Genomic DNA, 16,658 nt, shown 5'->3' with positions numbered 1-16,658 from the left:
CCACGGTCGTTTGCTTAGCAAATACTGCGATTATATCGAGACATTAAGGAATAGAATGACAAATTTCACAGCATCAGCAAACGATTGAACCAACCTAAAAGAGAGTTGCGTGCGTGCGTACTTCCGGACCCAACTAAGCCCCCCTAATCGACCGACACGATCGAAGACGGCCAGTACATCAAAGAAGAAGAATAAGAAGGAGAAACTTACGTTACTCGCAGTGTTATCCACACTGCCATTTTACTTTGAAGGAATATCCAATACGAAGCAGCACAGGGTTGGGTTACAACTAATAATGATCTCACGATGAATGTTCACCTTCGCTCATATAAACCTGTTTCTGCGCGCAAAACCTTAACGAATTGCTTTAACTAGGAGCGTTTCAACTGCGAAAACCGCGTTTTTAAAATGTCGACATCGGTTTGCACGGCAATATGCAATAGACCGTCGGTCGGAAAAGCAAAAGAGAGGGTTGGGCCGTTCGTTATGCATTGAGTTGGCAAATTATTGAGTAAATCTGCTCGAGAAAACAGTGGCCCGGCAGTCTAACCCTGTAAACATTATTTTCACTTACACTTAGAAAAACTATTACATACTTTGTTGCACATGATTTAGCGATGACGACGAACAAGAAAAAATCACTCAAAACCCATTCCTGTTTTTAGAAAGGGCGATCAAAGCGCGCTGCGCGGGAAACGTTTGAATTGCTCCCCCGCTCGCGATCTACAATAAACGAACGTTATGATGAAGTGCGTTTGCTTCGGTTTGCGAAGGTGCATAATGATCTGTTTTAAACGTAGAAATGGTCCAGCTTCCAGCTTCCAATAATCCTATTTGATCGCATTGCTCGATCGAACGAATGCTTGATAAAGAGCATATATGCAGCTAGTGGATGAGTTACGCCCTTTTAACGCGCCAGTCGTTTGGAAGTACGGCCGACGTCGAATGCGCCCGTACCTTGCATGGTTCGCCATGGGGAGGGAAAACGAATTTAACGTTGTAGAATCAAGCTGCTACCACGCACACGTGTACCATTATCATCTATACCCTACCCTACCCTACTGCCCTTGTATGCATCTGGCGCGCCGCTACTTTCTGCTGGAGTTGCTGGCGGTAGCAGTGTATTAGATTGCGGTATGTTTCTGTTCCGGTTTGGTTTGTACAAGCATATACCTCCTCCTCCTCGCTCCGCTATCCGAGTCCGGCCAGGCAGAATTGGAAATGGCAGTCCAACTAGCGCCCTTTGTCTAGGCGGACCCATTCAGCAGCGCATCCTTGCCGCCCGCCGCCTTCTCCACCACCACCACCGACGCAGCCGGTGCACTTCCGGTGGCAGAACTTCCGCCGCCAGCAGCGTTCATTTTCGAGCTCGCCCCGACACCGCCGCCACCGCCGGCTGCCGGTTGGCTTTGCGGCGCCTGTGACTGATGATGCGCCTGGGTGGGATGGGGATGGGACTGCTGCTGCGCTTGCTTATGCTTGCCTCCTCCACCGCCGCTGCCGCCCGCACCTACACCACCGCGACCACCGCGATGGCGCGCGCTAGATTCGCGCGGTCCCTTGGCGGAGGAAGACGCATTTGCTGCCACCGCCGGAGTAGTTCCGGACGCTCCAGTTCCAGTCGCGCTTGCACTGGTACCGTTGGCGGTCGCACTACTGTTGGCCACCGGTGGATGATTCATGTTTGGCTGTGCGTGTGGCGGTGCCACCTGCGGCTGCTTGCTATTCGGTCCATTGTTGGTTACACTCTCATGCTGGGCTCCGGAGGAGTTTACAGTGTTGTTTGAGTTGTTCTTCGATGACGGTGCGTTTCCATTTGCTGTTTTTACATTACAAACAAGTGGAACGTTTTAGTGTTCATCACCGATTATCTTATTTCTAAGGAAGGAACGAAAACTACTACGGTAGACGACACAATGAGCGTTGAAAACGAATCCAATAAGTAGTGGTTATTATTGTTTCACCAAAATAATGTTTTCTGATAAGCGTTAGTATGGTACGGCCATCCTTTACAAATCCTTCATGAGCTTGTTTGGAATTTAAAAGCAAAACAATGGTCCCCCCACCCAAACACAAGGAGTGGTACATTATATTTATACCTTTCATAAATCCATACATTTTATAATCCATATCGCCTAACATATTTCTAAGCATGTTCAAATACATTGTAGAAAATGTATTCTAAGTGTGTAATATTGATTAATTCAAATGCCAAACCAACTCTACGTGAGTTGATCGGACATTCACAGAATGAACAACGGTTGTTTGCAAATGTTCGCTTGTTTCGCTTAATCTTCCCAAACCCAACCCTCTCCGTATTAAATTGTCAATGTTTATTGTAGCGAACATTTGGTTTGCATTGGCGTGGTAAGGAATGTATGCATACCTTTATGAGATGGATTTTTCGATCGTCGCCGGGTCCGTTGCTGTGCGCCGTCGTTGGAAGAGTTGCTTTCTGTGTGGCAAAGGGAAAAACATATTTTAGTTCCGCACGTTGCCACCCACCGTATGACTCACCACGTTCCGCGTTTCCGCTTCGCTCCCAGGCCTCGTCGCCCCAGCTGTCCCACGGTGCGTTAACATCGTTCGGCACGTTGCGCGCATCCCGTGCCTTATCCCGATTACCGGCAGCACTCGCTTCCTGGCCAGCCGTAGCGCTGGCCGCGTTAGTCGGTTGTGCGGGGGGCTGCGTCTGCGGATGTGTCGAAGCCGTCGGCGCTAGCTGCTGATTGCTCGCTGGCGGATGCGATTGCATTTTGCTGCGTTCGTTCCGTTCGGTTCTATCGGTGCGGTCATGGCGCTCGCCGCGTTCGTGACGCTCGTTTCGGTCGTGACGTTCGCTGCGTTCGTTCCGCTTGGCGCCACTGTTGCCGCCCGCGCTTCCGCTGACAGCTGTGCCTGCAGCCGGAGGAACAGTGGTGCTACCGTTCCCGGGCAACGGTGCAACTACGCTAGAGCCCGTACCACCACCAGGACCGGCTCGTTTTTCGCTGTAACCTCGGGTGGTGCGGTTGTTGCGCGTGTCCATATAGCTGCTGCCTCCACCACGCTGATCCCGTCCGTCGGCTCTTACACCAAAGTCTTCCTCATTCTCGTTGCCACGACGAGCTAAGGGATAAAAAAAAAACACAATAAAATGACATAGTACGAACACCCTGGAATGTTTTGGACAGTGGGGAGAGCTTACCGGAGTATCGCTGGTTGGTTCCACGACCGCCCCTCCCGCCACGGCCACGCATTCCTCCGCGATTCGATCGAGATCCGGCGTCCGAGTCGTTGTTGCTGTTGTACGTTCGATCCATTCGCCGGTTCATCGAGAAGCTCTGCATCGAGCCCATACTGGAACCCTGGATGGCGCGCAGCTGTTGGTCTATTTCAAGCTTTTCCTGGCGTAATAGTTCTACTTCCTGCGCAGCAAAGAGAAATGCGGGGAAAGGGATATTAAATGTCAATGTTTCAACGAAGGGGAAGGTAATGCTTACCTTCAAGTGCACTAAATGATACTCCAGCAACACTTTGGCATTCGCTATGGATTCGACGGTACCGACGAACACAAACGGTACCTGGCCTTCTTCCCGCGGTATGCTCGGTTCTGGTTCGTTGTCGCCTTCAATCTGTCAAAGCAAACGGATACATTGGTGAACAGGCGATACACGTTACCGTTGCATTTTGGCTAATGCTTCCCACCTTCACGCGCACGACACCACTCTTGTCTACGATCTCCTGTATGATGCGACCGTTCTTGCCGATAACCTTCCCTACCAAGTTCCGTGGAACCTGCAACGACTCCTCACTGTACTCTAGCATCGCGCGCGCCTTTTTCACCGCTTCGCTGGACTGTTGGGAGAAGGGATAAGTACCAGAGATCATTAAGGGGCAGCCCGCAAAACCCGAACGGCACCCGGACAGTGGGCCGTCCATTGACGAGTCTTACATCGCCGGAAATTTTAAAGGTACAGCTGTTTTCCTCGAGCTCGATGTTCAGCACACCGTCAAGTTTACGCGCCGCCTGGATGTTTCCGCCGTGCGCGCCGATGGCGAGCCCGATCAAATCTTCTCGCACCTTGAATTCGTCCGAAAATCTGCATAATCAGCGTGAGAGATAAAAAGACAACTATTATAATTGCCGCACGTGCTCAACACAGGAGTATCGCAAAGACGTATCGCAAGTGCACATTGGAAACCGAAAAGAAAACACTGCAATCTAGTTTTGACATATAACTTTTTAAAAGCAAAAGTGCACAAAAGGAACTACTGCTAATACAATCAACATAAGAAACAGTCTAAACAAGAAGGCATGGCACGCGTCTGCTTCAAAAGTTACAGAACTGATTTTATTAGAGTTTCTTATAATGATGGCGTATCGTAGAAACTATCATATAGCAGAGAAAGTGCATCCATTTTCGTTCCAAATCATAGAGTAAGACGCATTTAGTGTCCGTTCGAACACATAAAACGGTGAGAAGTAACTCTTTTCAATGCTACGATCGAATGAACTGAATGTTAGTAGGCAAAAACAACAATTCTGCTGAATATTTCCTACGAAAGCATTCCACTCTAAACGTACTTATTGCCATGTTAGCACCGTTCTAACAAAGGTTTTCTTTAACGATCTGATAAAACAAAAAACGAAACGCCTTGCGTCAAAATTCGTTCATACTTCAAAGGATTCATCAAAGGATTTATTTTTATGTACGAACGAAGATATGCATGACCGTCATTGTTTGACTGGAAGGGACTGTCAAACTTGTGGAGCTTGCAAAACTGTAAAATATACAAATAAGCTTGGCAACAAATATTAAGACAGGATAAGCGTAAACTGAAACTAATGAACCTACGCCACACTACTCGCTTTGCAAGAGTTTCCGTATGTACCGCATTGTGTGGGTTTAAAAGGAAGAACAAAACAAATAAATAACACCAAGGCCATTCATTTACTCATTACCGAACACAACTAGTTGATCGTGTTTACCTTTCATTTACAGATTGTCCAATGAAAGCAGATATTCTCTGATTGTTATTAAAATTTCTGGAAAAACAGACGGATGGAATACGATAGGTAAATGTCGAAAGCACTCGCGCATTTAATGGTATTGGCAAATCTTTTAACTAATCGGAGGAGATCGCACATGGCCGATCGTATGTAGCAGAAACATAAAATTTGTCAAATAGAGTATTGCAAAAGCAAAACAAAACCAGCAAAGAAAATAAACAAACTGATGAAGCTGCATTTCACAGTGCTTCAGTTTCAGTTTTTAGTTTGATTCTGTCCAATGTAAAACGATTCGTGTAACTAACAGTTTCGATAAGTTTCTGAGGAGTTTAGTATTATGAAATAACCTTTCCGATGTTGCATGCGGTACCGTTGTACCATTTAATGCAAATAGATTCTCAACACACCTTGCCTTGCGGGTATTTTTGATTTTTTGAAATTGTACCAATTTAGAAAGACATCTTCCAAAAACCTATCCTGCTCATACTTGCTTGCAACAGTGATAAATTGTTGTTTTAGAAAAATAAGTGGTTGCTAAGACAATGGTTACGCGATAGACGTTCGGTTGGTGAGGAAGAGTAAAGATTATCAATTAGAATAGATGCGTTGAAGCTAAATTGACGCGCTCACACAATCGAAGGCGCCAATACTTACCCGCCTGAATTCTGCAATTTGGTAGACTCTAATTGTCTCGCTGCCTCCTCGGTGCGTTTGAGTAGCATGACCTGTGTCGAAACGAAGTAAAATACGATTAGCTGGAAACATACGATTTGGTGCCAATTTACAGTACCTTTTGATTCAGATTTCGAAAGTACATTTCCTGGATCATGGTGGCCCGGCGCTGCGTCCCTTCCGATCGCGAGATTACCCGTAATACACCACGTTCGGGTACGTACCGACAGACGGCCGCCTGAATGGTCTTTTGGAACTCCTTGTGAACACCGTCAATTTTAGCGCTAGAACGACGAGAACACATCAATATCCTACCACACTCCCGGGTGGTTCGGGACCGCTTTAAACACTCACTATTCTCGCACATCCTCCGGCACCTCGATCTCGAACCGGTGGAAGGTTTTCTCATTGATTGGTGGATTGGGATTAATCGCACGGATGCGGTCCGTGTGCACGATCTCCGTGTAGCTGTGATCCCAGCCCAGGTATTCCACGACGAGGAACTCTCCCTTCATCATCTGGGAAGTTTGATAGAGGCGTTTGGGTGTTCGGTTGCTAGATGCTGATCCGCTGATTGCAGGGTTACCCGAAATGCCTGTTTGTTGTAAAGCGTTTCTTACCTTAATCACCGCCCGCCACCACCCGCACGCTTCGTTTTCGTGGGACCGGGAGAACACCTCCACCTCCATCCGCTCGACGTAGATGTCGAAGCTCTCGCTCGGTGGTAGCCGCACTTGGTTGAAATGGAACTTGGACTCCTCCTGCCAGCTGCAATTTGGAACGCCAGATAGCCCGATTAGTGATTTTGGAGGGCACCGGAACACGACGGGACACGCACGCCTGCTGCGTTGCGCATGAGAAGGATGCACACACACGCACGCACGCAGGCACGGGGGCCCGGTGCCGCTGGTGTTGCGTAGCACCAAACAACTGGAAATACTCACTCGTTTTCGAACTCCACCATGACTCCATCGTCGAACACGTCGGTGACGATACCCTACGGCGAGCGATACGAACAAAATGTTTAGCAACAGCTTACAGTTTTGCCCAGGATCTTATTGACCTCTCCCTTTATGCCTGGTACCATTATGGTAGCAATGTCATATTGCTAATTATAAGTTACTGATCTTTGTCAAACCGAAACATCTTTCACAAAGGAAGGGCCAGTAAATAAGGAAGCGAACCCGGCATGTATGTGTGTGTATGTGGCTGCAAGTGCGTGTTTTATTGCAAAACCTTGCAAGGCAAAAGAGGCTGGCCACAGGATGTAAACGATACTGGAAATTCCCTTTTTCGGCAGAATGTATCGGAAAAATTATTGACAGTTCATTGGCTAGGGAGGGAGTGGAAGAAAAAATAACACGCACACTGCATGGTTTGCGTTGTGGTCCAGCTGAGGGAAAGGAAACCTCATTAAACGTAAGAAAGTACTACGAGAACCGCAAGATAATGGTAATCGAGCACCGGCAGAAACCGTAGCATACACCCATCTCCTTGCGCTCGCTGCCCGGTTTCCAGGACAAGCCAGAGGTTATTGTCCCTTCGCGGCCGCCGGTTCGCAGTGTCATCGGCTATGCCGTCATGTACGAGCACCATCTTCCCGACCAGCACCAGCAGCAGCAGCAGCAGCCGGAATACCACTACCAACAGTACACAAGCCCTTTTACAAAAACCGTTCGCCGCTGCATTACAAAATGGTTTCCCGTAAGAATACTTCGCGTCAGATGGTATGCGGCGAATGTGTATTTTAAATGGCATCGAACGAGAAACACACTCGGTGCATCAAAACGCAACCGTGGAGAATTTTCCTTAACCACATTTTTCTGCGAGCGAAAGACGCTCGCTGGGGCAAATCGCAAGCGTTACATAAAAACGGCCCGCCGTTCGGCTGCTGCGCGCACAATATTCACCTTATAGTGGGCACCATTGTCACCGCAAACTTCGACCGCTAGTTCGTCCATTTTGGATTTATATACTGTGAATATAAATTTTCCCTCTTTCTACGACGGCGATTCTTCGGCTCACGCGCTCCGGGTTTTCAGTCGCTCAGCGCGTGACGACTACCGATGTTTGACTGGGCATTTGTGGTGCCGACAGTTCCGCTCCCGAACCCATGCCGGGGGTTCGTTCCGCTCCCATCTACAAGACATTGCACCTAGAAATCGTACACAAACCTTGATTAAGTTTGTCTAGTGCAATTAAATTACTTCCGAATAAAATGTTCCCAACTCCTTCAACTGTAATTGTATCATTTAAAAGCAGTAAAGTTGTCATTCTCAGACCATATTAATGCGGAACCATTGTCAAATGCGGAACCGGAACTAGTGAGCTAGATCCACTGTAGGGTCCTGGTTTAAAGAGGCCCGGTCGTCGCGGCATCTAAAATCGCTCGTTAATAATTTACAACAGCATATAGGAAGCCTAGTATTCTTCTACCATGCGATCCAATAATATATGTACAGTAGAAGAGTCGAATGCCGATTTAAACACTCAACATGACTCTTTCCCCTTCGTCTGCTGTTTACTGCTTTTGAAACACATAAGCTCAATACAACTAAGCCTACATCTACATTTAGTATTATGTTATGCACACTCAACAACTTGGTTTTTTCATTTTTATAATAATACCCTCAACTTTATATAGAAATGGTTAAACCCCATTTCTCAAACGCTATCCGGGAACCGATTCTCCTTCGATTCGTCCACCTCTACTGCCTTGCGTTCTGTTTGTTGCATACAAGTCGCATTTGAAAGCAAGCGCTAGTAGATGCGATTTTTAAAAAGGATACTATTTAACGGAATAACGCAGGTTTTACAACTTATTCACTTTCATCGTTGGACCATCATTCACCGATCATTGCTCGTCTTTCAGTCTTAATATTGCGATAATGGTTGTTGAAGAATATTTCAAAATTTCATATGTAAAATGTATTGCGCTGTACATTATTTATCACAAATATGCCTATCTTAGGTTTATTCATATGATCACATTTCCGAAATTTCCACTCATAATTTATGTAATACTTTACTAGCAAAAACAATAAAAAAAAATCAAAAACAACCTTTGTGTAAGTTATTGTTTTATATCGCCTGTCAAGGATTTATTATTTTCAGATCAGATGAATGAGAAAGTATGTCATGATAAGATAGGGTTGTTTTTAAAAGCGCTTGAGGATGCTGCAGAGGGCGAAAGAATAACCAAGAGAAGTGCGATAGGTTTGATATCAAATCGATGAGGACGTGACGCTTGATAAGCATTATGCTGCGATGCCGCGCTGTTATGCCGTCGCATAACATTATCTAAAATAGGATCAGTCAAGATTCTCCTTTCGAATCCATTATGTGTATGGCGGGTGACCATACATGCACAGGAATACACACGACGGCTGGCTGTTCACACAATGGCGCAAAATTGAGCTCAAATACTTAGCAGCCCGCACGGGACCGTGAGTGAGCATGAACGTGAGATTGCGTGAAAAGGTTTGCAGTCTCTAATCGACTTTCCGCAAGCAAAGGTAGTGGTCGCTTTTTCACGGAGCAAAGCGTTATCGTCCGTTGGTCAAGGCACCCTACGGTGGCACATTAAAAGCCATCGGCTGGCCAAGGAGCTGGCATTCGGTCGTGTACGGTGCGCGTGAAAAGCTGAACGTGCTCCGAAAGGACTCCAAAGCTGTCCAGCAGACCCTAGCGATCCCTTTACACTCCATTGGCTGTGTTCACCGAGTAGCTTTAATTTAAAAATAAAGAAGTCTTTCGTGCAGTGTTTATTTTAAATTGAAGTGATCATGAATTTGTTCATCGTTGCTCAACTCATCGGTGAGTTCAACAAATAATTTAAAAATAGCAAAGTGGGCTTTTGAAAGCTTCCATCACACAAAAATCATTTCTTCAATCAATATCGTCATTTTCAACCACGTGTAACTATCGTTTAGAAAAAATCGTTCAAGAAAACAAAAGTTAGCTTTGTTCTATTCTATCTAAAGTGCGCCAGTAATATTACGAAAATTAAAGCGTGGCTCGAAAAGGATATTAATTTAAATTCATCTAAATTCGGCCTACACACTTTTAAACACAAAAAGTGGTCAACGTGTTCGTTGTTGATTCCCGTTTTTTTAAAACGAAAGAGAGATTTTTACGATTTTTTTTTTTAAATACATTTTTCCCCTTTTTAAATATGAGCATCTCAATTAAAACATATTTTGCTTGAAAATTAGTTTGGTTTAATTTTAAAAAATTAAGTATCCTTACATACATGAGACAGGGTAGTTTACTACTTCCAGCGATGCTGCGAGTTTGAATATTTGAATGACTAGATTTCGAGGACAGCTATTAAGGGATTCTTCGCCTTAAAATGTATTCTCAGTAATTTAATTCCGCTGTTAAAAGAAGCATTTCGCACATCACAATTTCTTGCAATAATAATAATAATAATATTAATTAAGTTATCAGCCCTGCGTCAATACGTCCCTGAATCGCATTCGTTCGCTAGAAACAGTACAGGAAGCAACACTTAAGGTAGCGATAATAATTGGTAAGGGCTAGCGATAAAAAGAAGATGAATAGGGTTGTTCAGATCCGCAACCATATACAAATATCTAATTATTATACGTCAACGAAATTATCAGCTCGTTGCGATATACTCCTCGATAGTGAGTGCGCCCACCTTCTGCGCCCAATGCATCATCTTCAGGGAACTGATCGAATAAATCACCTGACCGGTGTTGTTGAAGAATTCGCCCAACTAATTGGTGTCAGCTCAATAGTGATGGATTGGCTTATGGAAATTGATAACAGGGCGTATTGGACACGCGCCTCTTCCTGGTTATTTTGTTTCGTTTTGGCCGGGGCTTCAGGCGCGGTCAGGTACTGGATAAACCATGACCCGAATGTGCTTATCATCACCGGCCATTCGAGTGGAGCCCCGATAAGTCGATCCGCGCGGAGGGGTTGTGTAAAAATAGACCTACATCCGATGACTGTTTATTATTTCAGGATGACAAATTAATCCCTGCAATAAACAACGGTCATTAACGAGGTGTTCCGGTAACGAAACCGGGTAATTGCGACTCCGAACTGCAGGGCGGAGGATCCCTCCGGAGTATCTGGCTGCAGCAGCCACTCGCGGACTATTTGGACAACCTGTCAATCAATTTGGTTCCCGGTGCGTCCGCAACAGCTGCAGACATGTCTGCTAGAGTTAATTTTACTCGCTTTTTACATCCACCACACCTATTGGCATTGTGGCGGTGATTTCGCCGTCACTTGAACCAATTGAATTAAATCTCCGTAAGGTCGGGGAGCGTGCCGGCAACTTGCGCCCAAATCCGCCCGGCATAAGTTCGGCTAATCGCTTCCTCCTACCAGACTTCCCTGCCCAGTTCATCCCAAAACAAGATCCGCCGCACGGTAGAATATTAAGCTTCATCCGGGTGTGCTCTCTATTAGAAGCAATGAGGGATGCTAGTCCAAAATATGCTAATGGACGCTGATTGCTCGGGTCCGGAAACAGGTGCGTGCCTTCTAGCGAACTATGAGCAGACCTATTCTGGCCCAACAGACTACCATCGACAGAAAAAGGACTATGGTAGATCAAACGTCAGTCAACTGAGGTTCTAAGAACCAAAACTATTTATAGCACTTACCTTTATTCCATCAGATTTCAAAATCGCCGATCCAATCGAACCAATAAAAGGAAAACGAATTAGCTAACTCCTCTTATTTAATTGACTAATTTCAGCTTTCTCCCTGATCGTCGATACGCGACCTGATGATGAGTGGCATTATCCTACGCCCGGATCGAACGGCATCATAAACGGTGAGTAGCAGAATAAGCTTCCATCGATATGGCGCGTGGTCGCTTGAGTACGAAAGAGGTACCGAAGTATCATAATGCGGAGCTAACGATAAGTAATATCTATATAGCAGGCAGGTAGCAATCCTCCCCCACCCCTACGCTCTTTTCTCGGAATGGACCGGTAATATCCGCTTTCCGATACTACCTCTCCGACCAGGACGGATAGAGCTCAAAGGTTGGGGAATGGTACACGGGGGGGACAGTGTTATTTCGTATGCAATTGCACGAGTAGCCGATGCACGAGTCGATGATTGAATCCGGCCAGCTGCCAACCCCGCGGACCGAGGGCCAAATGAGCCCACTTAGTGGCAATCGGTGTCGTAAGCCAAAGCCACTCGCGTGCCATTCCGGGCCTCAATTTGGCCGATTTGTGTTCTAGTTGGCGGAGATAGCCGAGTCCGATTACAACTTCGCACTTCTGGACCCGGCCTAGGTGCGCCCCCAGCATGGTTCTAGAAAGTTTGCTGATGTCCACTGTACATCGCTCGTTTCGAGGTCCGTTTTTGTACTGCCGTCTAAAGGGTTCTAAAAACTGTATTCCAGGACATTCTATAGATTCCAGGTTTTTCTACTCGCTGTAAAGAGTTCTAAAAACTGTAAATCACGACTTCCTATAGGTTCCAGTTTTTGTACTCGTTGTAAAGGCTTCTAAAGCCGGACATCCAGGATATTCTATACATTCCAGGTTTTTTTACTCGCTGTAAAGAGTTCTAAAAGCTGTAAATCACGACTTCCTATAGGTTCCAGTTTTTGTACTCGTTGTAAAGGCTTCTAAAGCCGGACATCCAGGACATTCTATACATTCCAGGTTTTTTTACTCGCTATAAAGAGTTCTTAAGCTATGCTCCGGGACATACGCATATCCAGTTTTTGCAAAGAATTCAAAATGCTGTAATCTAGGACATTCTATGGATTCAAGGAAGAATGCATGTAGCACCAGCTTTCGTACCCAATGTCAAGCTCCAATGGCGTGTTCTATGCATTCCTATGACAACCAATACCATGAATCAGCATTTGTGCAATCGTTTCCGGCATTATGCATCCTCAATGAGACATTTGACAAATCAATTTCTTCTTAGGGGTTGCCGCACCGGGTCACTACAATTATAGCGTTTGACCTCCCCTTCCCCCCCCGGAGCACTTCCAATCGAATCAATTAGCACGGCAACAATTTGGTGCTATTTTCGAATTGTTATTGCCGTGATTTTAAAACAATATTACCATAAATCATATTTTACGAGCTCGGTAGCTCGGGCTCGGGTTCGAGTGGGTCGCCAGCCGTTGATAAACCGCCCGCGGACCCTGATAATGAGCGGGAAGGTCGTGTCAAATTAAAATTGTTCGGTAAACTTATCACGCTGTTTACACTCGCCATTGGCGACGGTGCCGGTGGTGGCCCTCCAGCCCGCGCAGGCGATGGTCAGCTTATCGTGCGTGCTTGCCCGAGCCCCCTCCGAGCCCTGGGTGTGAGGTGCGTCTCAACAGCGATCCAGATCAATGACCGCGGTAGGGCTTATGCACCGGCAGTATCATGGATGCGCTGGTCGCGGAAGTTCTCGACTGCAGCTCGCGATAGTGCGGACCGCTGCACCGCCTTAAGAGGCTAATTACCATCATCCCCCCCTCCCCTCCGGCCGTCTGTCAGCCCATTGATGGGCCGCTATCGCGCTGACCGGAAAGGTCTCTTGCTGTCTTCCCCGGTCGGACAGGTCGAACCATCAAATCGCGTGCTATTTTTATACCGCCGACACCAACCGCCGGGAACCCCGGGATGAGTCGATCTGCAAGGCGAATACGTGGGGATTGAAAAAATGAAACGACGAACGCTGGCAACAGGCGTCAGCAGGTTGGTGACGCGCAGAAAAAAAAAAAAACCGGATGCTATCGCTTTTTTCGGAAAAATTACGAAACTTTTCCCGCGCGCCGCGAGGGCGATGCATCGAACAGGAGGACCTGTTTTCCCGCATGCTTCGCACCCTCGCACGTCAGACCGGGTTTGATCTTCTGCCACCGCTGGTTGAGTTTTATTGTTACCGACACCTGACGTGCCACGATGCGGACACACGGAACCGTTTGTCTCTATTTTCGGTTGTGGAACAAGACTAAATAACCCAAAACGAAGCGAAAAGTGGAAATATGGAAAAGGCAAAACGCACTGACCAAAAATGTGCAGCGTTGTGAGTATAATGGCAACGATAGGTTATGCAATTCACACAAGACACAAGGTTGTTTCGCAGACAAATTGATTCACAAAGTAATGCCACGAGTTCTCACTCGACTACTTTACAGCTCGCATCGAACAGCGGTCATTTTGTGGGTGGGTTTTCTATTTTCTTTTGTCTTCTGGAACTATTCTCCACTTTCCGTACCATTATCGTGAGGATTATGCTTAATTTGGTTTTTTTTATCAAACTTCCGTTTCCATGTTAGACGACAAAAAAGTAAATTTACTTTAAGTGTTGTTAAGGCTAGTTTTGATTGTTTGTGTTAACACACTTCCTGCGACAGTGGAGTGCGATGTTTGAAAAAATGTCTGCTCCTCCGCCGATAAAAAAAAAGTAATCGCAAGCGCACGTCGATGCCGACACGTACCGTACGGATTATATTTTAAAATGCATGCGTAGGAGGTGGGCCGTGCTAATCAGGGTGTTGTCTTTCCCTTTTTGCAGAACCGGAAACGTGGGGCGGCCAGTGCGACAACGGTCGGCGTCAGTCACCGATTGATCTGACGCAGGCGGCTGCGGTGCGGGGCGAGTTTGCGCCGTTCCTGTTCAACAACTACAAGCTGCCGATCAAGCAGCCGCAGCTCGTCAACACCGGCCACTCGGTGCAGGTGAACAATGCGGATCCGGCGGTGAGTTTGCAGGGCGGCGGCCTGCCCGGTCGCTTCGTCCTCGATCAGATGCATTTCCACTGGGGATCGGAGCACACGATCGCCGGCGTCCGGTACGGGCTGGAGCTGCACATGGTGCACCACGACGCCCGCTACCCGACGCTCAACGACGCCGCCACAGCCCGGAACGGTGTGGCCGTGCTCGGCATCCTGTTTCACGTGACCGCCCAGCCGAACATGCACATCGGCGTCATCCTGGACACCGTCGCGGACGTCCGCATGGAGGTCGGCAAGGGTGCGCCGCTGAAGGGCAAGCTGTCGCCGTACAATCTGCTCCCCAAGAACCTTACCACCTACTTCCGGTACGAGGGCTCGCTGACAACACCGGCGTGCGCCGAGGCGGTCTTGTGGACGGTGTTCCCGGAGAGCATCGGCGTGTCGCTCGAGCAGGTCGAGAAATTCAAGGACATTCACGACCAGAGCGGGCAGCAGCTGTTGAACAACTTCCGCTCGCTGCAGCCGCTGAATGCACGTGCGCTGGTGTACGCCACCGAGTGGGACCAGCTGAGCCGGGGCCAGGCTACCCTACTCCGGCCCAGTCTGCTTGCTCTGCTAACACTGGTGACGCTATGCGCCAAAGCCTTCATACACTAGAGTTCTTCAACAAAGTAGAAAGCAAACAAACACCTGTACAATCACCTAGAAACTCAAAAGCAATATAAATCGCTATTAGATTAAACAAGAGAGATAATAAACGCTACATTAGTGGACTGTAAATCGCGCCATAGTAGGTATAGAATAGTGATGATGTTTAAAACTGCTTAGCCGTACTGCATTTTGAAAATAAAGCACATTTGAAGCTGCATCCGTTGATGCTGTGTTACTGAGAAGCCGTATGCGGTAAAGTCAGTTTTTCTTTCGTTTCTCGCTTGAACCCTGCATGCTCCTCTGATTCAATCCGAAAAGTTAACATCAAAGTAGGTTCTACTGCGACTCAAATATGCCTTCTCACATTCAAAAAATTCTTCTCACATTCAAAAGATAAAGAACTGAAGAATTAGTACAAATGATGAACGAAAGGTAACAAGTTGCTGATCTAGCTATTCTTAAACTAGCGACTCGTTTATTCTCATTCTCTTAAGGGGAAGTTGATCATTTATGTTTGAAGCACACGGAGCCTCTAGTTTTAAAAATCCCCAACCGATCGCTTTTTCCGTTCTTACTTTACAACGGTTTTTTTAACATCGTATTTCAAACGCTTACGAAGTGTTATACGTATGAAGTTATACTGTTATATTACGTAGTTTCCATCTGTCATTGAAAACATGATTTCGATTAATTTAGTAGGAAAGGCAACAGAACTTACAATTGTGATGAAGAATATTTTACATACGTTCCATATTCACTTCCACTACCATGGTGCGTAGCATGGTTTTCCTATACGTTCATCCATTTAAAAACAATAATAAAATACTGCACTCCATGAATAGGTTTTGAGAGTTTGGCAACGATAAAAACAAACTCACAATGTTTGTACAGCTATGTTCTTTCCATTTTCTTGTCGCCTTTTTTTATCAATGAATCGATTACTACATCTCATGTTCAAACAATTCCGATCATTTGCAATAAATTTTCACCTAATGTTTCTAACAACGGTCGCCCCATGGAAAGTGGTTTCGTACATCGATTAGAAAAAGCATTGCGTTCCGGTTGTCATCTTTTACGTTAAGCGACGGCTAGACACAGCGGTATTCGCACGAATATTCCCGCCGTCCAGCGGGAATCCCGCTGGACGACGGGAAACTCCATATGAAAAAAACGGATTTCGTTCCCGCTATGTTTAAAAAACGCGAAACTACGACCCGGCGGGAACGGACGCATTTGCTTAATTGAAACGTTTCATGAAAAGTTTCATTCGCTTGCTACAACAACGTCGGTATGGGCAACGTATATGGATGCGGCCGATGTTGTTGGAGAGAAACCAAAATGCGAGTAGTCTTCGACGCAAAATTTTGGAGGAGGAACTCAACAACACCATTCATAAACTTTATATTTGATAATGACTCACAATTCCACTTTTACCTGCCGCCAATTTAGATCACGTAAACAAACTAAAACGTAAACAAAGCTTCACTTTGACAGATCGGACGAATAAACTCGTTCCCGCTGGATATTTTGTCGAATCTGGGCTACTTTTTCCCGTTCCCGCCACCGGGAATTCCAGGCAAGTTTAAACAGCGGTTTACCAACATCGAACGAACATCAAACATTCTTCGTACAGAGGTTCATATGCTGCGTTTCGAAGG

General features: G+C 46.4%; 2 protein-coding genes across 2 annotated transcripts; one reads left to right on the top strand and one right to left on the bottom strand.

Annotated features, from left to right (window-relative positions):
- Nucleotides 1-256: 256 nt before the first annotated feature.
- On the bottom strand, nucleotides 257-7,713 carry LOC131269671 (fragile X messenger ribonucleoprotein 1 homolog). The gene is made up of 13 exons (XM_058272153.1): nucleotides 7,576-7,713; nucleotides 6,610-6,662; nucleotides 6,286-6,433; nucleotides 6,020-6,183; nucleotides 5,784-5,949; nucleotides 5,648-5,718; nucleotides 3,935-4,082; nucleotides 3,688-3,837; nucleotides 3,483-3,614; nucleotides 3,188-3,407; nucleotides 2,518-3,108; nucleotides 2,387-2,455; nucleotides 257-1,819 (listed from the first exon to the last, which is right to left on the bottom strand). Exons 1-13 carry the CDS (start codon nucleotides 7,624-7,626, stop codon nucleotides 1,248-1,250), a joined length of 2,535 nt encoding a protein of 844 aa, XP_058128136.1. The 5' UTR covers nucleotides 7,627-7,713; the 3' UTR covers nucleotides 257-1,247.
- A 1,707-nt stretch (nucleotides 7,714-9,420) lies between these two features.
- On the top strand, nucleotides 9,421-15,223 carry LOC131269192 (carbonic anhydrase 1). Its single transcript, XM_058271528.1, has 3 exons — nucleotides 9,421-9,481; nucleotides 11,403-11,480; nucleotides 14,189-15,223. The coding sequence occupies exons 1-3, from the start codon at nucleotides 9,451-9,453 to the stop codon at nucleotides 15,004-15,006; spliced, it is 927 nt and encodes a 308-aa protein (XP_058127511.1). The 5' UTR covers nucleotides 9,421-9,450; the 3' UTR covers nucleotides 15,007-15,223.
- Nucleotides 15,224-16,658: the final 1,435 nt, after the last annotated feature.

Source organism: Anopheles coustani, chromosome X (genome assembly GCF_943734705.1).
Source record: "Anopheles coustani chromosome X, idAnoCousDA_361_x.2, whole genome shotgun sequence".
Lineage (NCBI taxonomy): Eukaryota > Metazoa > Arthropoda > Insecta > Diptera > Culicidae > Anopheles > Anopheles coustani.
This window is presented reverse-complemented; position numbering and strand designations above follow the sequence as displayed.